Genomic DNA, 20739 nt, shown 5'->3' on the forward strand with positions numbered 1-20739 from the left:
ATGTACGAAAGACATCATGGATCCATTACAGCATTCTATATTATAGCTTTTGTATAGGCACTGTATATTTTGAGTGCTGAGACTACTATACTACTTCTACTATTTATCTTATGAAAGCAGGTATTTTACTTCCTACCAGCAAACAATAAACATTTATTAAGCGCCTACTACATGCCACACACTGTGCTAAGTGCTAGGAGTACAAAAACAGGCAAAAGATAGTACCTTCCCTCAAGGAGCTTACAATCTAATGGTGGAGACAAAGTACAAACAAGGATGAAAAGTATTATTTCCATTTTAAGGTAATTGTATGGAGGAAACTAGGGCTGAGAGATGTTAAATATCTTGCTCAGGGTCATACAGCTAGTAAATGCATTCATCTCTTCTCTATTCACACTGTCACCTGGATTATTGCAACAGCTTTCTAATTGGCCTCTCTGGATTAAGTCTCTATGTACTTTGTCCATTATCAACATAAAAAGTAATTTTCCTAAAGCATAGGTGTGTCCATGGCACTCCCTTATTTAATGAATTCCAATGACTCCTATTGTGTCTGGGGCACATATAAACTCTATCTGGCTTTTTAAGTCCTTCACAAGTAGCCACTAAACTACCTCTCTAGCCTCAGTCTGGAATATTCTCCCAGTGCTTCCTGCACTCGACAATCCAGCCAAATAGGGTTTCTTCTTATTCCTTTTACATGACACTCCATTTCCCCTCTCTTTGCCTTTGTTCTAGCCATCCCTTATGCCTGGAATGTTGGGAATGCATTACCTTCTATCTTCTGACTCAACATTCAGCTCAAGTACTACCTTCTATATGTCTTTCCTAAGCGCCCTCCCTGATAAAATTACTTTGTATTTTGTAGGAGAGGTGGTCTGATTTACAAACACACCAGGAAACTGACTCTCTAGTTACAGTCTAAGACAAAAGAACAAATTGATATTTTTTACTCTGTATTTCTAGGGCAATCAAAAAGGGTCTTGGGTACAAGATCTCAAGCTCTTAAAGGAGAGGGACTGTCTCATTCTTTGTATTTCCAGAGCCTAGTACAGTGCCTGGCAGAGAAGTGGTGATTAATAAATGCTTATTAAGTGAGCTTGGAGCACTGTTGGGCACTCTGTACACTATGCCATCCTATTCTCTGATATTTACTAAGTGTGTAACTATGGGCAAAGTAAAAACCACTTAGAGTCTCAGAAAACTCTGAAAGCTCATCTACAAAGTTATCTATAACACAAAGTTGAGATGTCTTACAGAAGAATAGTAGATAGTGTTTCCATATGAACAAAATGATAATTGTTTGGTATATCACAGTAAAAGGGAAAGGAAGAGTGGTGGGAAAAGCATATGGTCACTGCTGCCATTACTGACAGATGAACTAGTGGGAATTCAAGATTTAGCTGCAGCCTGGAACATAATTCTCCTTCTTCTCCATTATTCCCATCTTGAGGAGTGGTAACAACACCTGAAAAGGTATATATCATGTTTAAGAAGTCTTACTTTCTGGAAAAAAATTTTTTTCACACCTCTTGTGCCAGGAGGTGAGTAGTGCCATCCTTAAAAAGGCTGCTCAGATACCCAGGGATGTGCAAAATCCCACTGCTGCTTCAGTCCAGTGAGAAAATGACCCTATGGTCTGGCCTGCCTGTGTGCAGGGTTGTGACTACAGCTCCCAGTGTATATGCACCTGCTGCTTTGTGACTTGCCTGTCACCAGAGGACTCTGAGGTGGGTGAAAATGGTAAAATGTATGCGTGATGTTTTTTGACTTGCACATAAACTGGGTTTAAGTGAGACAAAGTTGCTTGAAGTTGTCAGTCTCATTCTCTCTTCCAGGGTCATCAAAGTCCAGTGGCAAGACAGAAGTCAAGACAACTGGTGATGGGCCAGGATGCAGTAGGTGATGTTGGCCTTTTTGATGTCTGACCAAGTTCTAAGAACTCCATAGCACCTTCTTCAGTAATTTCATGGCTGTTGGAACAAACTGTTCTCATCCTTCTGTTCTGCTGGAGGAAGTCTTCACACGCTTGGGGTAGACAACCCCCCCCTCAACTCACTGACAGGTTTGAGAGACCTTGGTTATCCTCAGTCTAGTTTAGCCCATCTGCTGAAAGAGTTCACCAGGGAGTGGTCACTGCTAATGCTACAGCTCCTTGGAGCCACAAGTGAGAGTTGGGTGGCAGGTGGATACCCAAGGTGGAAAGAAGCCCTAAGGAGGGCAGCCCTTACACCAGAGTTTCTAGTCTTTCCTGAATGTGCATACACCCCCAGAGCAGGAATAATGGTCTGAGAAAGTACTAAAGGGAGGGGGAGCTGGGGGTCTCAGTGAAGGAGGAAGAATAGGTTTAGGAGGAGTGATATATACAGAGATAGAAAGATGAGTTAAAAATATGGTAAAATTTTGAGGAGTAACGTCTTCAAAGTAAAAAGGAGAGGCAAAATAGCTTAGTAAAATGCTAGATATTGCAAATACCACAGATGCTATGTTTTAAAGTAATAAGAGAAGAGTCAAGTGTGTGCGACCAGGTACCCCTGGTACAAAGAGACAGTGACTCTGAGGGCAATCAATTTTAAACCAACTATGTCAGCTCCTTTGTAAACTGGAACTAGAGTTTTGAGATAACATAAATTTATATTCAACATGAGTAATACTTTTGCCAATAAAGTTCTCCTTCAGTTCCTCATCATGATGTGGAAGTGACCCTGGACTCTTAAAGGATATATGAAGGGAGGACCAACACAGCTGGAAAAGCTTTAAGTCTGGGCATGGAGACTAACTGTGTGTCTAAATGGCTAAGGGAAGAGAGACTCATCACTAAGAGGTTAGACATCAGGTGGCACATTTTTGGGTCACATAAACTACACTATAAACACCATATAAGATAAAGTGTTCATTCAGGTGTGGAGGTATTGAAATCTATATTAGGGGGCAGCTAGGTGGTGCAGTGAGTAGAGCACCGGCCCTCAAGTCAGGAGGACCTGAGTTCAAATCCGACCTCAGACACTTAACACACTAGCTGTGTGACTTTGGGCAAGTCACTTAACCCCAATTGCCCTACCTTCCCCCCTGAAAAAAATAAAAAAAAAGAAATCTATGTTAGTAGCAAGAACAAGGACATCAGTGCAACCATGGAGTACACATAACGCTTATATTTTTCAAACTGTTTAAAGTTGTGCAACTCTATCTGATATAAATGAACTATTACTTATTCATGAACTACCCAGAGTGTGGATCTTACATTGATTAACTGTATGACTGGAGGCAAGTCACACAGAGTTCTTTCATATGTAACATCTAGATGATAATTCTTGCAGTCCTGACCTCAAAAGAGAAATGCTTAGAATGTCTTATTACAAATCAAACTGCTGGTTAATCTCTCTTCTGAAATGCGAGTACTTACATGCAGTAGACAAATATACAACAGCTGTAGATCATGGGTAGTTCATCCAATAGCTGCAAAAGGAAAAGACACACAAAATTTGAAACCACAAAATTTTAATAATTGCACACATCAAAATGAACATGATAACAATAAAAAATACAGAAAAACTATCCCAAGTTGACGTGTGTGTGCGCGCGCATGCGCAATGTATAATAGATGCAAAGCAACTTTGGGAGGAGATGGCACATATGCTTATTGAATTGAACACAGTAATCATCTGACTTTTCACTGACAGTTTGTACTTTTTTTTTTTTTAAAGTAAGGCTAAGGCTTTAAAAACCCTGTAACAGTCGAACAAATAAAAATTAAGCAGCTATTATATACAGAGTCCTGTGCTCAGTGTTAGATAAATCCCTACTCTCAAAGAATTACAATTTAAAAGGGCAATATATGATACATAAAAAAGTGCAATACAAAACGGAACATAAGGACACAAGAGGAAAAAAGTGCTGTGCAAAGTCTGAGAAAAAAAGAATTTTTTACTGGGAAAATCAGGGAAGACTTCATGGAGGATGTCCCATTTGAGCTGGGTCTTGAAGAATGCTTAAGATTTGAATCAACGGAGAAGGGGATAGAGGAAAAAAGCCTGAGGAAAAGTATAGAGTTAGGAGCACATGGGGCATATAGAGGGGGAAGAAAAGTAGATCACTTTGCCTGGAACTTTGAGCACATGGAGAGGAATAGTTACATGGAGAGGAATAGTTTACAATAAGACTAGAAAGACAGGATGGTGCTTGATTGTCAAAGGCTTTAGAGCTAGAAAGGAACTTAGAGATCCATCTAGAGCAAAAGTGTCAAACATGCTGCTCACAATACTCCTGAGTGTAGAACCAGATTAACATGTAATTGGGAAATATTTAACAAAATAAATACAAATGTAATGGAACACAGATAATAGTAATGTGTTTTTCTAAGTCAATATGCTTCTGGAACATGTCTCCTGTTTTTATTTGAGTTTGACACCATTCATCTAGAATATAAATTCTAGAGCAGGTTCTCAGTGTGCCCTGCTTTAAGACTACTGGTGGGGGAGGGGGCTCACAACTATTTTCACAGCAAGGAGTAATAATGGGATTGGAGACCAGGTCTTCTGACTTTAAATTTAGTACTCCATTCATTATACCATGCTGTGGAGAGCCTGGGATGTCAGGGGAGGGAATGAGACCTTAATTCAATAAGCAACAAAGAACTACTGAAGTCCTATGCACAAGAAGATTAGTTATTAGACATTATGGATGGATTGGAATAGTGAGAAAATAAAGGCAGGCAGACCTGTTAAAAGGCTGCTGCAATGCTGTCATAGTAGAATTGAAAGGGACCTTAGAAATCAACTGCAGCCCAGAGAGAACAGTCAACTGGGTGGTAATGAGAGTCTACACAGGGTGATGGCTGTAGATCTGAGGGGGAGTGATCATAGCACTATTAGTTATATGGACTTGGCAAAATGACTGGATGTAGGGAGATAGGGCAATCCTTGGGAAAAAACAGTGTCCTCTACATCAGAGGTGACAAACACACAGCCACACTGTGGCCCCGCAATATTCCTGATTGTGCCAAAACCAGAGTAAAATACAATTGCAAAATATTTAACAAAATAAAAACAAACATAAAACTATTTTATGGTTTTCTAAGTCAAAAGGAGGACATTTTAGTGCCTGCTGGTTCTGAGTTTGACAATCACTGCTCTATAGTACCATGTTAACTATGTAAATAAAGAGAAATTAAAATAATTAACCACAAAGAGCAACTTTTTAAATAATAAAGTTTAAATATCACTTAAATGACATTTATGTAGACACAACTTCCCAAAGCTTCTTTATTTAATTATTAAAATAAAGCAAAAATGAGATAATCTAGGAAGTCAGTAGAATAAAAATACCAGAACCTTTGTCAAATGAAAAGCTTCACAATTTATTCTTTCCTTATCATACTCCTAATTTGGTAGAAAAATGTTTATGAAAGTCAAATTAAAGACTTTCATAATGAGTCACTTGGAAGCTACAATGAAAATTGAATAAAATTTTTCTTCCAGGGAAGAAAAAGATAATTTTCTTAAGCTTGATAGCAATATTAATATGCATGTTTTAACAAGAAAGGTATTAAAGTACCTTGGAGTAGTACCTTTCAATAAAGACCAATAAAAGTAAATTTAAAATAGCATTATAAATACAATAAAGAGAATTTCCCTCTTTATTTTGTCCTCCAAGGATCTATACAGAGTGACCCCAAATAGCTGGAAAGTGCAGTAAGACTTACGAGATACCCTGCAATTTTGGTCCATAGAGTGAGACTTAAAATTAAGATGATAGCATCTTTCAACAGCAAACATGAACACTTCATCACACAAATGTAACACCTCTGCTGTCCCCTGGTAGAAGTGCAGAGGTCCCATTATTGCCCTTAACTCTGCCTTGACCCTTCCCAGAATTGGCAAGGTTAGGTTTTTAAAGGCCGCCAGAATGTAGCTCATCTTTGGCCGGCCGACAGCAAGCTGCCCTTTCGATTCCACCACGGAAATTTCTTCCCATTTTCTAAAATTACAACAATAAGCAGACACTTGTTTTAACACAAAAGTGGGCTTTTTTGTTTTCCTACAAAGGTGCAGTATTGTTACTGAAAATCTCATCATGGTTATTTTTTAACAGTTATATGTGTTTCTCTGAAATGCTATTCCCGGGGGACAGTCTTCTGTGCTTTCCTGTAAAGGGATAGAGGCTACTAGACACAAGAATTACAGAGAGGCTTTTTGTAAAAGGAAAAATAATGCAAAGCTGACCATTGAGTAACACGGCCAGTTGTCTTTGTGACTCATAGGAACCTGCCTCATTTCTGTAGAGCTCATTCCTCTCTTTGTATGCCAGTTCTTGAGACCCAGTGGGGTAGAGGGGATGTTCAAGGGGGGCTAGCACCTCTGGAGGAAGGGCTTGCCCACCCTTTTCAGGGCTGCTCATCCACCTTTACAGTCTGCTTACTCTCTGCTGTGGCTCCAAGAAGGTGTAGCCTGCTCCACAGACACGGCCCAGTAAAACTATCTTGGCAGACAGCTTAAACCAGGCTGAGAGAGATCAGTGAGTCTCAAACTTCCTGGTGATCTGGAGAGGGGTATTTACCCCAAGCATATGAAGACTTCCCCTGGCAGAAAGGGAGGATGAGAACAATTTGTTCCAACAGCCAAAAAGGGAGCTAAAGTAGGCACTGTGGAGAACTTAGATCTTGGTCAGACATCAAAGACACCAAGGTCATCCACTGCATCCTTGGCCACTGCCAGTCATCTTGACTTTTGTCTTGCCACTGGATTTCAATGACTCTGGAAGATGGAGTAAGGCTGATGACTTTCTACAACTCTGCCTTACTTAAATCCAACTCACAAATCAGTCAAGACACCGCCCTGTGATGTCATTAGTTCTCTTTGAAAATGAAGGACAAACAACAGATATCCAATGTCTTCCAGATAACCTCAGTGACAGGTGCAGAATCCTCCAAGTGAAACCTAGTGTGGCCTTAGTGATCAGGACCTACAACATTAAAAAGGCCACCCTGGGTGGTAGAGAAAACAACACAGGTCTTAGAATGAATCGATCTGGGTCTGCCTGATTTTGAGCATCCCATGAATCTTTTATCTTTCACTCTGCACCAACAATATAGAAATGGAAGAAGGCCACATATAGGACTAAGGAATAGTTTATATTTTTCTTTGTTTCATGGTTTGACCAGGAAAAAACTATTCATTACCTAGTGACCAACCTGCTGATAAAATTCCTCTTTATACTCAGCTAGCCTAGTCCTCGAAGGCTCAAACAATTTGTTCTGAGGACCATATTCAAAGTCCTTCCAGGATGGTAGAATCTGCCATAGCTTGTGTTCCACTTGCACAGCCTTCAAGACTCCAGGGGTCACCTTCATGTCACAATCATGCTTTGAGATAAAACTTCTGTAGGAAAATTCTACAAAAAACTTGATGAGATCCTCCTAATCAAACTGACACATGACTTAATATTTGGCAATAACTTCAGTATAAAATTGGGCACTGGGGAGAATGGCAAACAATATGTTTGAAAATATGGCTCATAATTAAGAAACAGAAAAGGCCAAAAGTTTATGACTACTCAGAAACCTCAAACCTAAGTACCATTATTATTTTCTTCAAAAGTCAGAAAATGCCAGACATAGTGAACACTGAATAACATAAAAAAGCAAAGTGGACTTATGACAGACAAGAAACCGATGATTATTATGGAAGGAACTATTTCTGAATCAGTTGACTGGGTGCTGTAAGGCCATCAACTTATTAGAATAAAGGTCAAAAGCAACATCAGATTGGAAGATACAGAGAAGAAGATGGGAGATAAATAATTACAGTAGGTCCAATTTGTTCTAGTAAATATTAATGATCCAGAAAAAGGAGTTGTTTTTCAGTCACGTCCAACTCTTTGTGACCCTGTTTGGGGTTTTCTTGGCAAAGATAATGCCAATCATTTGCCATTTCCTTCTCCAGCTCATTTTATGAGGAAACTGAGGCAAACAGGGTTAAATGAATTGTCCAAGGTTACACAGCTAGTGAGTGTCTTGAGTCTAGATTTGAACCCAGGTCTTCCTGACTCTAGGCCTGGCATTCTATCCACTATACCACCTACCTGCTCTAGGAAAAGGAGAGATAAATGCTAAGATATCAGTATAGCCTATTATAATTTCCTACAAGATTTAAATTGTTAGCCATTGACATAATGATAAATATAAAGAGCCTATAACCTTCCTTGGTGTGCAAACATTCTCTCAAGAAGAACATGGAAGCTAATGGTGAGAGCTGGTTTAGAATATAAAATAATTTTCAAAATTTAATGCAGAAAGATGGCAGAAGATTATAAGTAGTGTGAACTAAAAAACTCCTGGCAAATGTTGATGGAGTAAAAAACTGAGTCTACAAAATTCTTAGTATGAGACCAAGTTATGCCAGATCATTCCAAGAGCATTAAAAGATGACACTGGTTAAAGGGCAACAGATATGAAATAGAATAACTATATTAGTATTTATATGAAAAACTGTTTTCATCATTGATGGCAATAGAAGCACCACATTTGGACTCTAAAAGCACTGTCTCTGATGTGTTGTATGAGGAAACTGAAATGGTATAAAAGAGGGGAGGGACAGGAAGATGGACCAGGCAAAAATACACAAGAAATCTATGTTCAAAAATGTGGAAAGCACTGAGGGACTGACTTTCAAGATTATCTGATTGAGGGCTTAATACTGAAATATTGGAAAAATCATGGAAAAAAATACTACTGAAATAGACATTAGAGAAGATATAAATAACTACTAACTCTCATGCCTACTGTTATATTCTATATAATTATTATGAGAATGACCTATATACATACTGATGGAAATAAGGGAACAGACATGAGTGATTTCTTACAACAGACATCTTTTCTGTCACATGAATGATTGGAAAGGTGTAAAGAACATATTATTGTGTTTATAGTTTGTTGGCTTAAAAAACACTCCATCTCATTTTGACTTGATAAAGTAAATATAGCCTTAAAGGCTTTTAAACAAAATGCTTCTACCATGCATGTTAAGATGATATAAGATCCCTTGACAACAAAGAAAATTATGTTTGATGGGCCTATGATTATTAATATCAAGTGAGGTATAGAATAGGGAGATGTATTCTGGTAAAGTGTTTGCCACTGTTATGGATGATGTCCAGCAAGAATTACAAATGGAAGTGGCATTCCTTGTAGAAAGTGAGGCCCTCCAGAGCCTCCTATTTGTAAATGACATTCTACAAGTCTCTTAAGACTATAAGTTACAGAGAAGGTGCTGACTTACACAGGTAGGGGAAGTTTCCACACCTAGAGTTCCTTATACCAGTGTCAATTGCATCAAATCAAAGAACACTGTAGAGAATCTTTAATGAGATCTGGGAACTACTTGAAGCATTTAGTTTACCATCACAAGAAAAGCAAAACAAAATGCCTATTGTCCACATTCTAATAACAAACATTCATTAAGCATCTACTATATTGTCATGGTCCTCTTTGAGAATGAAGGACAAACCACAACCTGTGAGTAATCTGAGCTGCCTGAATGGGATGGCCAGTTCCAGTGGGGCAACTCAACTTGTTCGTCCATCCTCTCCCCTTCTCTCCTCTCCTCTCCTCTCCCTTTACCTGAGGGTGTTCTGCCCAAAGGAAGGTAAATTTTGATGGCCAAAAGCTACCTGATTAATTTGGGCTTTACTGGCTAGATTTCTTTCTCAAAGACCAAGCCTTAAACCCAATTCACTCTGGATCTTATGGATTGGACAACAACAGGTCCTTGCCCAAGCACCACTTAATGGTTATTTTTGGGACCTCCTGGCTCAGAATGAATGTAAACAGAAACTGTTTTGGCCAGCAATCTTCAGGGTCTTCCCCTCACAGTCTGATTAAAAAAAAAAATCATTCACTGAATGGGTACTGCCTCAAAGTGGGAACCTGAAAAGACCTTAGCTTTAAAAGGGCCAAAGTCTCCCATTGCATCCTGAGCCATCTCCATTGTTCTGATCTATATTTGGCCACTGGACCCAGATGGCTCTGGAGGAGAAAGTGAGACTTGGTGACTTTGCACAGTCCTCCCTCACTCAAATCAAAGTCAACTGAAAATCATGTCATCATCTCCCTGATATCATGGTTCTCTTGGAGAATGAAAGACAAACCACAACTATACTATATACCAGGCACTGTGCTCAGTGTTAGGGATACAAAGACAAAAGTGAACCTTTCCTGCCCTCAAGGAGCTTACATTGTAACAGAGGACACAACACGTATATATATGTAGGTCTATACAAGATAGAGAACAAATAGATACAAAGTACCCTTAAAGAATAGACACTAGCAGCTAGAGGAATCAGCTATAAGGTCTCTTATAGAAGGTAGCATTTGAGATTAGTCTTGAAGGAAACCAGATATGCAGTCAGATGGACAACTAAATGAGTCACTCCATCAACACATCTAGAAAAAGCAGGTAGATAAATAATGAGCCAAGAATTGAATAGGAGGAGAGCAGGTAAAACTCTGTTTGGAACACTGTATGTAATACTTTTAATGATCCTGAGCTTCTCTTTGAAACAAAAAAAAAACCTCTTTTGGGGGCACCAATACTTTTTGTATGTAGTGTATGGCTACAAGTCAAGGAATACTACTATCTCTAAGAACCAAAATTGTGGGTGACCCAAAGTGCAATAGAGAGACCTGGAGTGGCTGTAAATTGGCTATAACAGATTACTACAGTTGACTTGTGCACCAAAAGTGTGAGGTCATTTAGGTCAAGTATAATTAGAAAAGGAGGGAGATCTGTCAGTTAGTAAGACCAAAGGGTAACAGATGGATAGACTAGAGTGATGGCTGCATCCATAAGCCTGTAATATTTAAAGGTCTGGAACAAATCTTCCAGTGAATGGGGCAGATTCTCTGTTGGCTTTTAGGGAGGATATGGGCAAGGGTCTCACAGTATAAAAGGGTATAAATGGGTTGCAATTAATATAATAGGAGAAAGTATCTGGATTGATTAGATCATGGATTCGTTGAATGAAGTATACACTTCCAAAGTAATTTTACAGTCATAGGGCTAATCTCATCAAGTCTTAGCAATACCAATGAGGTCAAATATGCCTCATCCTTAGCTCCGTGTAGCCCCTTTCAGCTACAAAGTGACAGAGGCAAACTGGTAGGAAAGGAAGAAAAGTACGAATCACATGGTTTGTAGACTATCCATAAACTTAATATGACTGTATGTTAAATGTGAGGTTCTTGTTCAATGACTGATAAATGAACATGCTTCTAGAGAAGCTGAATCTTATTAATTCTGACATTCATGCTATAAACAAAACAAGAACGAAGAAGGAAGTATCAGCTAAATGCAAGGAAGGGCCACAGGTACCTTTTGGAGAGGCAAAAAAAAGCAGATAGCAGATTTTTTTTATTCATATATTTAAAGGCAACAAAGAAACATTATTTCATGAGATTTCTAGCAATATTGTGATATATAACTGATGATAAGAAATTACACAGTGCCATGAAAATAATTAAAGTACCAACATCAGTTGCTGTGCACAGAGAAGGAGAAAAATTCTATGAAGAACTTGGTAATACTCTCAAATAAACATATACTCTGCTGCTCAGTGACTTCAATGGGGTGGGAAAAGATAAGGATGGTGAGAAGTATATAGAAAAAAAGGAAAAAGGAGAGATGCTAAAGACTTGTAGGTTACAAAGAAGCCCCAAGCTTTTAAATCATGAACACTTTTTTTTGAGAAAAGAAGTGACAACCATTCAAAATGGTGAGCACCAAATAGCATCACAAAAAATTAAAAAGGAAAAGACTAGTTATTTCTATAGATGCTATTCCTGAATCAGCTGTGTATAGTTAGAACACTAACTTTTCAGGGCAAATATCAGAATTAGTAAAAAAGCAAGAAGAAAGAATAATGAAAAAAAGATGGCATATAACTGAAACAACTCAATCCTGGATATTACTTAGACAAAAATCAGAAATAAGAAATGTGAGTCTCCAAAATTTACAATGCTACCAGTTTTTTTTTACAAAAAAACCCCAAAGAAACCCCTTTTTACAATAGTTAAATGTTATAAATATAATGCCACAACAAAAGTGAAAGGGTCCAGGAAGGAATGAAGAAAAAAAGGAAGAAAAGAAGGAAAAAGCATTTATATAGGACCTACTATGTGCCAGGCACTATGCTAAGTGCTTTACAAATATTATCTCATTTGATCCTCACAACAACCCTGGGAGGTGTTATTATCATCTCCATTTTACAATTGAGGAAACAGAAGCAGACACAGGTTAAGTGACTTGGCCAGCAGTCACACAGCTAGGAAGTTTCTGACGAAAGACTTGAACTCAGGTCTTCCTGACTACAGGCTTAGATCTTCATGCATTGCACCACTTTGCTGCCCAGAAAGTGCTTTAGTCACAGAACATTTGACTTGCTTGCCAAGTAGAGAGAGAGATGGCAGCCAAAGGCAAAGCAGGTTTAAAATAAATTTATTTGTGAACTTTTACAATGAAGGATGATGGCTGATTATGAATAGTATAGTCTCAAAAAGTAGAGTAAAGCTGTGGAAGGTAAACTCAGTTTAAAGGAAGTTTTGCAAGTGATCCAACTAAGCAAACTCATCCCAAGGGCTCTGAAGGATGAAAACAGAAGAAAGCCAGCAAATAGAAGAAAAATGAAAAGATCTGCAAAGATTACTATAAAAAACTAATTTCACCAATAAAGGACAGTAGAACCACCATACTTGAACCCTAATATTACATTCTGATTGTGTTTATAGGGTAGGTAGAAACAGAACCAAAAAAAATGAAGACAGGAAATGCAGCTAGATTAGACTAAATGTATATTGAGGAGAATATATATTGAATATATATATTGAATATATTGAATCAATATATTGAGAATCTTGCTGGGTGAGATGCAATTATACTACATCTTCCATCAAAGAATGTAAATAGTGGTCCCTTTATCTTTTTATGCTTTTCTTGATTCCTGTATTTTTATGTCAAATTTTCTATGCAGCTTTGGTCCATTCATCAGGAATGATTGGGAGTCCTCTATTCAATTAAAGATGCATTTTTTTCCTCTGTTGGATTATACTCAATTTCTCTGGGTGGGTTATTCTTAGTTGTAAGCGTAGATTCTCTGCCTTCTGGACTATCATATTTGAAGTTCTCTGTTCTTTGATCCTAGTGACTGCTAAATCTTGTGTAACCCTGACTGAGGTGTCATAGTACTTAAAATCTTTCTTTCTGGCTGCTTGCAGCACTTTTTCCTTGAATCAGGAGCTCTGAATTTTGGATATGATATTCTTGAGATTTTTCATTTTGGAGTTTCCTTCAGGAAGTGACTGGTAGATTCTTTCTATTTGTACTTTGCCTTCTGGTTCTAAGAGATCTAGGCAGTTTTCTTTTACAATTGTTTTTCTTTTTAAACATGATGTTTGGGCTCTTTTTTTTGGTCAAGGCTTTCAAGGTAGTCTAAAGATTCTTAAGTAATCTCTCCTTGATCTCTTTCCTGGGTCAGCTGTTTTTCCCATGAGATATTTACCCTTTTCTTCTACTTTTTTCAGTCTTTTGACTTTGTTTTATCATTTCTTGATGTCTCATGGAGCCATTAATTTCTATTTAGTCAATTCTAACTTTTAAGGAATAGTTTCTTCAGTAAAGTTTTCAACCTCTTGTTCCAAAGTGTTAATTCTCTTTTTATATCTTTTCCCATAGCTCTCCTATCTTTTCCTGTTTTCTCTCATTTGCTTATAGATGTTTTTGGGTTATTTTCTTCTTCTGAGTTTGTATATTGAGCTTTATATTGGTGATGGGTTCCATATGCTTTAGGAGTGGCTGAGGTGGGAAGGGAAATGTCTGGCTTGAGCTTCTGTCCTCTTATAACCCACTGTTTTCACATCTCAGGCTGGGAGTCTACAAGCTTTTATTGCTACCAAAGTGATGTGATCCAGGGTGAGGTCTATTCACATCCTTTGAATCTGACCTCTGCCAGTTCCTGACTTGGTTTGGGTCTGTTGGCTTAACCCTGGTCAGGAATCTCAGTAGCTTGCTACTGGACTAAGCCACTACTAGCTAACTGCGAGGCTCTGCAGGTTCAGAGTGACTGAACTGCAGGCCCCCCTTTAATCTGGGAATCCTGTTCTGGTTATTCCATTGTAGGCTACAACACTGGGTTCAACTTCAACAACGAATTCTTATTCTGCTCCTGGGAACAGAGCCACACTGTAAATATTTGCTTCTGAAATTTATTTGTTCCTTAGTACACAGTAGGGCCCATGCTCTCCCTTGAGGTCATCTCCACTCAGGATCTGTGACCCAGCACTGTGTAGTGAGCAACCAACCTGCCAGATGGCACCTGTTCCTTTGCCTGCTCACAGATCTCTTTCTGACTTCCTGTGCTGGGGCCCAGTCTCAGCTCTCTTTTAGTTCCTGGGTGTTGGAATGCTCCGTGAGCAGCGTGCTCCTGCCAAATCTTGCCCTGTGTCCACAGACCTCTCCTTCTGTTTCCCTAAGCCTCTCTGGGCCAGAAAAGTTACTTACTATGACATTTTTGGGGTTTTCTTCATCAGAAACAAGGCCTAGTGCATTTTCTAGATCTTTGTGGAAGAGATTTAATGGGGAGGTATTCCATATTGCTACTAAATACTCCATCATCTTGACTCTGCCTCGTGTTTTAGGATCAACATACAAGGAACCTAAGGGGAGAAGATACTAAAGTAGTAAAAAAAAAACTATGGGCCATATTAATACTAAAAAAGACAAAACTGAGAAGATCAGTAACTACTTAACTATGAGACACACACACACACACACACACACACACACACACACACACATACTCTTTCTCTCCCAACCATATAACATTTTTATATGAGTTGTCTATATACAGACTAAGGGAATCCTTATTGGAATATTAACAGGGCACAAGGCGGCTTTCAAAGCAATATTCACCGATGGACCATTTCTTTACCAAATAAATTCTTTTTTCTTTGTCTCTTCAGCACCTAGCACATAGTAGGCTCTAAAGCCTGAAAGATGTTGAGAATATAAGATCACATTGTTTGATTATGAAAAAAGTACTTAGTAGCACAAAATGCTGCTTTAAATAAGGCTATTTTCTAACAATGTACCTCCCATCCTTATACTTCAAAAAAATCATTCGAGATTCCCTGAAAAACACAACAGAAATAACTTTTCAACGACCCTCTGATCTTAAATATAAGATGAAAAATAAAACAAGAGATGTATGTGCTCAATGATTTTTTCCATCTTTGTGGCAAAAACTACAAAGAGACAGAAAAGACCCTGTTCAGAGCCCAAGCTGAAGAGGATTTATTTTGTGGATAGCAAGGTCCTCCAGACGTTCCCATTTGTAGATGACATTATGCTAGTTTCACTGTTTCCCAAAAACAAAGCACACCATCCTGGAAGAGATCTAGAAACATTCAAAAAAAGTCTGGCCTGACCATGCCCATAAGAAAGCCCAAATAGATGAAGAATATCAATCTCCTGGATTATCACACGCATTTGGAAAGAGAACCTGTAAAACTTGTGCATACATAATCATATGTAGGATACACAGTACTAATGGATGTTAAGGAGGGCTCAGAGTTGAATAGGAAGTGGTGAGTACATTGGAATGTCTTTGGGAAATTGTAAAGCTCCTTTAAAGACCCCAAGTTTTCCACAGAAATAAAGGCCGATCGTTTAATGCTATCACTCTACCCATGCTGTTGACATAAGAACACGGACTACAACAGTCTTTGCAGCGATCTGCATCACTGAAGGGACCCCCCCCCCAAATTAATGAGCTCACAGATATCACTGAATATTTGAGAACATAATAGGATTTCTAGTTCACCTTGTTTGTTCCTATTTCTGTGCATCTACGTACTGATATCTGAGGCCACGAGTCTTATTATTAATCCCTTTCTTAGACTCCACCATCTGTGAATTACTAGGTATCTCTATAGCAATTTTTTCTTCTTACATTATAACTCTTTCTATGGTACTAGCTTGGTGGATCTGTCATATGCTTTTTTTTTTAAACTCCCTTTTTCTTTTCAGTTTTGAGAAATAATTAACTAAAATCACTTACAGAGTAGGGTATTATAAGAGCTGAACTAATGGGAATTATAGCTAATATTTTGTGAAATTCATTAAATTCATGTAAATAACAAAGCACTTAATGAGCTTCTAGTAATAATTATGATAACAGTGATAAAAGTTCACATTTATATAGTATTTTATGGTTAACAAAGTGCCTTTGTTCACATTCACATTGACATTCAAAGTGCCACTTCATTCACAGCAATTCTTTGAGGATAGGTAGTATAGGGTGTGACTATACTATTTTACAGACAAGAAAATATTTATATATTTTTGAGCACTTGTAACTAGGCAGTTAAAAGTGAAGCTCACACTTTAATGGGCCAGGCAATGCGCTGATTACCGGGCCCACAAAGGCAAAAACAACAGCCCTTGCCCTTATGGAGGACTATGATGCTACTAAAGGGATACAATATATACATAGATAAGTAAATACTAGGTAATTTGAGGAGTGATCAGAGAGAACTTCATGCAGAAGATGGAGTCAAGAGGAAATGTGTATTCAATTAGGAGGTTATCATAACAGTTCAGGCAAAAAGGTAAGGAGCCTAAACTATAGTAATGGCTATGTAGGTAGAAACATAGGGATGGATGCAAGAAAAGCTGTATCAGTAGAACCAATAGGATTTGGTCATTGTTGAGATATGGGGTGAGGTAGCAGGCAGAGTCAAGGTTAACTATGAGGTTATATGAATGAGGTTAACCGGGAGAATGAAGTGGGAAATCTGGAGCTGGGGATAGTTCAAGAAAGAAAACGTGGAATTATAATTTAGACATTTTGAATTTCAGATGTTAGTAGAACAGCCAGGTAGATATGTCCAGCAGACAGTTGATGGTATGGGATTGAAGTTTTTGAGAAAGATTGGGAATAAAAATATAGATTCAGGAGAATTTTTAATGTTAATGTCAAATGATTTAAGAACTGAAAGCAGGGATGGATTTAGTGTTAAGAGCTCCTATGACACAGCGGTGAGAAGGCAGTGCATTCCAGCCATGAGGGACAGCAAGTCCAAGGTCCAACAATATAAAGAAGAAAGGTTAGACTGTTGTAGGCAAGGAACAGAGAGAAAACAGGTCTGGCTTAACCATGTGGTATGGGAAGGAGAGTAATGGAAAATAAGTCTGGAAAGATAAGTTGGGGCCAGGTTGTGAAGGATTTTAAAAGTCAAATAGCAGATTTACTGGAGACCATATATGTATGTATCTTACAGGCATAAAAGTGAAGTTTACTGAGTTATTGTTGTTGCAAGTGAATTGGATTTAAGTGAGGGAGGGCTGTGCAAAGCCATTAGCCCCAATGTCTTCTCTGGAGCCAGCTAGGTTCAGTAGGAAGATATAAATCAGGATGACTGGAGACGGCCCTGGATGCAATGGGAGACCTTAGCTTTTTTAAGCTAAGGTCTTTCCCAAGTCTCAGTGTTTGAGGCAATGCCCATTCGGTGATTAAGGCTAGGTAAGAAATGAGGCAAAGAATGGCCTCTTTCACCTAGTCAAAAAAAATCAATCTGGAAAGGGAAGACCCTCAGGATCTCTGGCCAAAACAGAAACAAGTGCTATTTAGTGACAGATCCATGCTTGAGGAAAATTACTTTGGTAGCTGTGTGTGGCTAGAAGTGGCCTTAGAACATAAAAAGTGAGAACCTGATGGAACCTAACAACATAGAAAGTCAGGACAGGGTAAGAACTTAAACTGGGTTAGAACTTAAAACATAGAATACCAGAGTCAGAAAAAACCTTAGACTCAATCAATCTCAATCAAAAAGCATTTCTCTTACTATGTGTTAGGCACTGAGGGTAGGTACTGAGGATACAGAGATAAAAGTGAAAACAGCCCCCAACCTTAAGGAGCTTAAGTCTAGTTGGGGGAGACAATATGTATGTATAAGTATATATGAAGTAGATACAAAGTGATCTATATCTAGTTCAAACTGCATCCCACCCCATCCCCACCAATTTTATAGATGGGGAAATCGAGGCTCAGGGAGAGGAAGTGACAAGATATCTTTCTGATTCCCAGCCCAGGACGCTAACACACAACACCACCACAAACTGGTTTGTGGAATTACTTAAGTGTGGACCCAATTTGCTCTTCACCCCTTCCACTGTCAGTCTCACTTCTTCCAGATGTACAAATTCCCAAAACAAGTTCTAACAGACAGGCAAACTTAGGTGGTGGGGGTGGGAGCAGGGGATGCTGCAAGGGGAAAGAGTGTGGGGGTGCTTTTCTTTGGCTTCCCCATCACTCACCACTGCTATGCATAATACATGCCTGTTCAGACCTAGTTGCTGTTACTGACCTGCATTTCATACTGCAGAGTCATATGGAAGCACCACGATCCCAATCCTACCACTGAAATTGAAACAAAGAAAAACAACAATTAGCACAAAATTTGGGTTGAAGGGGAAGAGGATGCAGAGGGACTTGGGAGCAAAGCAGGGCAACATTACCAGTGTTAGTTAATTTCAAAGGAAACAAATTTCAGGAAGAACTTAGAATTTCTAATGTAATTAATAATGCACTAATGGAATTTTTGCAAACAAAATACTCCATCAGTTAACTCACTGGTTAAGTTGTGTCCCTGGTATAGAGACCAGGTTGTATGAGCAAAACCACTGGAGAAACAGTTTTGACCTTTTTGGCATGATGAGATGTTTCAGCTGCTTTGTAAATAATACAATAAACCTTTACCCTCAGGGATTTGAAGCAGGATGATCAGTATGTATTCTAACTGGGGAAATCAGGAAGTAGATTGTTAGTGTACTGATTTAACTGTAGAATGAAAGAAATATGTAGGTATATTTTTTTTCCATTTACAGAAATAAAGAAACAGGACTGGTGTCTTGCCTTAACTGGAAAATAAAGGAAGTGGCGACAACTAGTGTCAATGAATTTTGGAAGACTGGATCAGTGTTCAATTGGAAAATAAAGAAGTGGAATGGGTTATGGATTTTTTCAGTTGGAGAATAAAGAAAATGAAATGACAAGAAGATTTCAACTGAAGAGAGATGAAGGATGTTTGGTGTATGATTTCAATGGAAGAAGTAAAGAAGTTTGATGACATTCAAAAGTAGAAGGTGTACAAATTAAGAAAAAAAGAAGGGAGATGAATCTGGGTCACCCTGAGGGCAATGGAATGAGACTAAGCTTATGCCCCCATTATACATTGCTTCTTCACTACTTTCAAATTTTCTCTACAGCTATTGAATTTAGTAGCTGCAATCCCTTTTAATTTGAAACACATGTAAAGTACTGTGCCCATCATAAGGAATATATGGAGCACAAATCCCTGTTAGCTCTTTCAATGGTCAGGGGGAAGCTGCAAATTGAATACAAACTTGACAAAATTAGGTAGTAGAGAAATAACTGCTAATTACATATGCATCCCAACTTATATATTTTGCCATGAACTCCAATCCTGCATTTCCATGGCCTGTTGGGCAACTCCATCTAAATGTCCCACAAGCATTTTAAGCTCAACATATCTAAAATTGATCATTACCCTTCCTCCAAAATCTGCTTCTCCTTGTCATCTGCCTGTTTCTGTTAATGGTTCCATCTATATGCTCTCACTCATTCAGATTGAAATCACTCTAAGCCTTCCCCTAGCACCATTTCCCCCTCTACCTCTGGTCATCTTCTGAGCTGAGGACTTCATATCAAACATTCAAAAAAGTGAGGCCATTAGCTGAGGGCTTTTGTCTTCTGACACTCTTCTCCCACTATTCCCTCTTTCGTACATGTCTCATATGAAGTAGTGGCCCTTCTCCTTTTCAAAGCAACCACTTTTACATGTACCCTTGATCACATCCCCTCCCATCTTGTTCACAGATTGACTCCACGGTAATCTATTCTCTCTATAATCTTTAATCTTTCCCTTTCTACTGGTTTCTCTGCTGCCTAACATGGGAGTATGTCTCTTCTTTAAAAAAATCCTCACTTGATCTAACCATACCTGCTAGCAATCATCCTATAATTTTTCTCCCTTTCTCAGTTAATCTCTTTTTTAAAATAGTATTTTGGTTTTTTTCCAATTACATGTAAAGACAATTTTCAACATTCATATTTCAAAAGATTTTAATTTCCAAATTTTTCTTCCCACCTCCCCCACCCCGCCAGACAGCAAGCAATCTAGTATAGGTTTTTGTAATGGTAACCAGGACAGGATTTTTTGCTGTTCTTCTCTTAAGTGCCTTTGATGAGTCTGGTCTTTCTTTGAATGGGGCAGATAAAGTACGATCTTTTTTGTCTTGGAGTGTTTCTCAGCACTAAGAAAATTGAGAGTCATTGGTGGAAACGATGTATATTATGTGGTACTAGTGAATAACTAACTTTCGCATACCCTGAATGGTGAGCCTTCAGCCCTCAGGGTCCTGAGCAAGGGATGTGTTGGAAGGTTAGTGGTTCACTTTTTGGGGTACACTCATTAAAAGAGTGACAAGACTATGGGCAAGCTGTTGAAAAAGCCCGCCCCCCCCCTTTGATAAACCGAGACAGATACTGGTTACTACGTATTAATATGGATAGACTGGTTTGTGTTATTTGCTCTGTTTATAATATATGCTTGTAATTTCTGTTTGTATTTGTCCTTAAGTTCAGGGGGCTGATCTCTTCCCCCTGAAA

General features: G+C 38.5%; 1 protein-coding gene across 1 annotated transcript in view; it reads right to left on the reverse strand.

Moving 5' to 3' along the window:
• Nucleotides 1-20739, reverse strand: part of ACER3 (alkaline ceramidase 3) — a 213898-nt gene that overhangs the window by 56682 nt on the left and 136477 nt on the right. The window contains exons 3-4 of the mRNA XM_036744926.1: nucleotides 18416-18468; nucleotides 3404-3456 (exon numbers count right to left, since the gene is read on the reverse strand). Coding sequence (XP_036600821.1) covers nucleotides 3404-3456; nucleotides 18416-18468 — 106 coding nt within the window. The remainder of the gene's footprint in view (nucleotides 1-3403; nucleotides 3457-18415; nucleotides 18469-20739) is intronic.

The sequence above is a fragment of the Trichosurus vulpecula genome, chromosome 2, assembly GCF_011100635.1.
Source record: "Trichosurus vulpecula isolate mTriVul1 chromosome 2, mTriVul1.pri, whole genome shotgun sequence".
Taxonomy (NCBI): Eukaryota; Metazoa; Chordata; class Mammalia; order Diprotodontia; family Phalangeridae; genus Trichosurus; species Trichosurus vulpecula.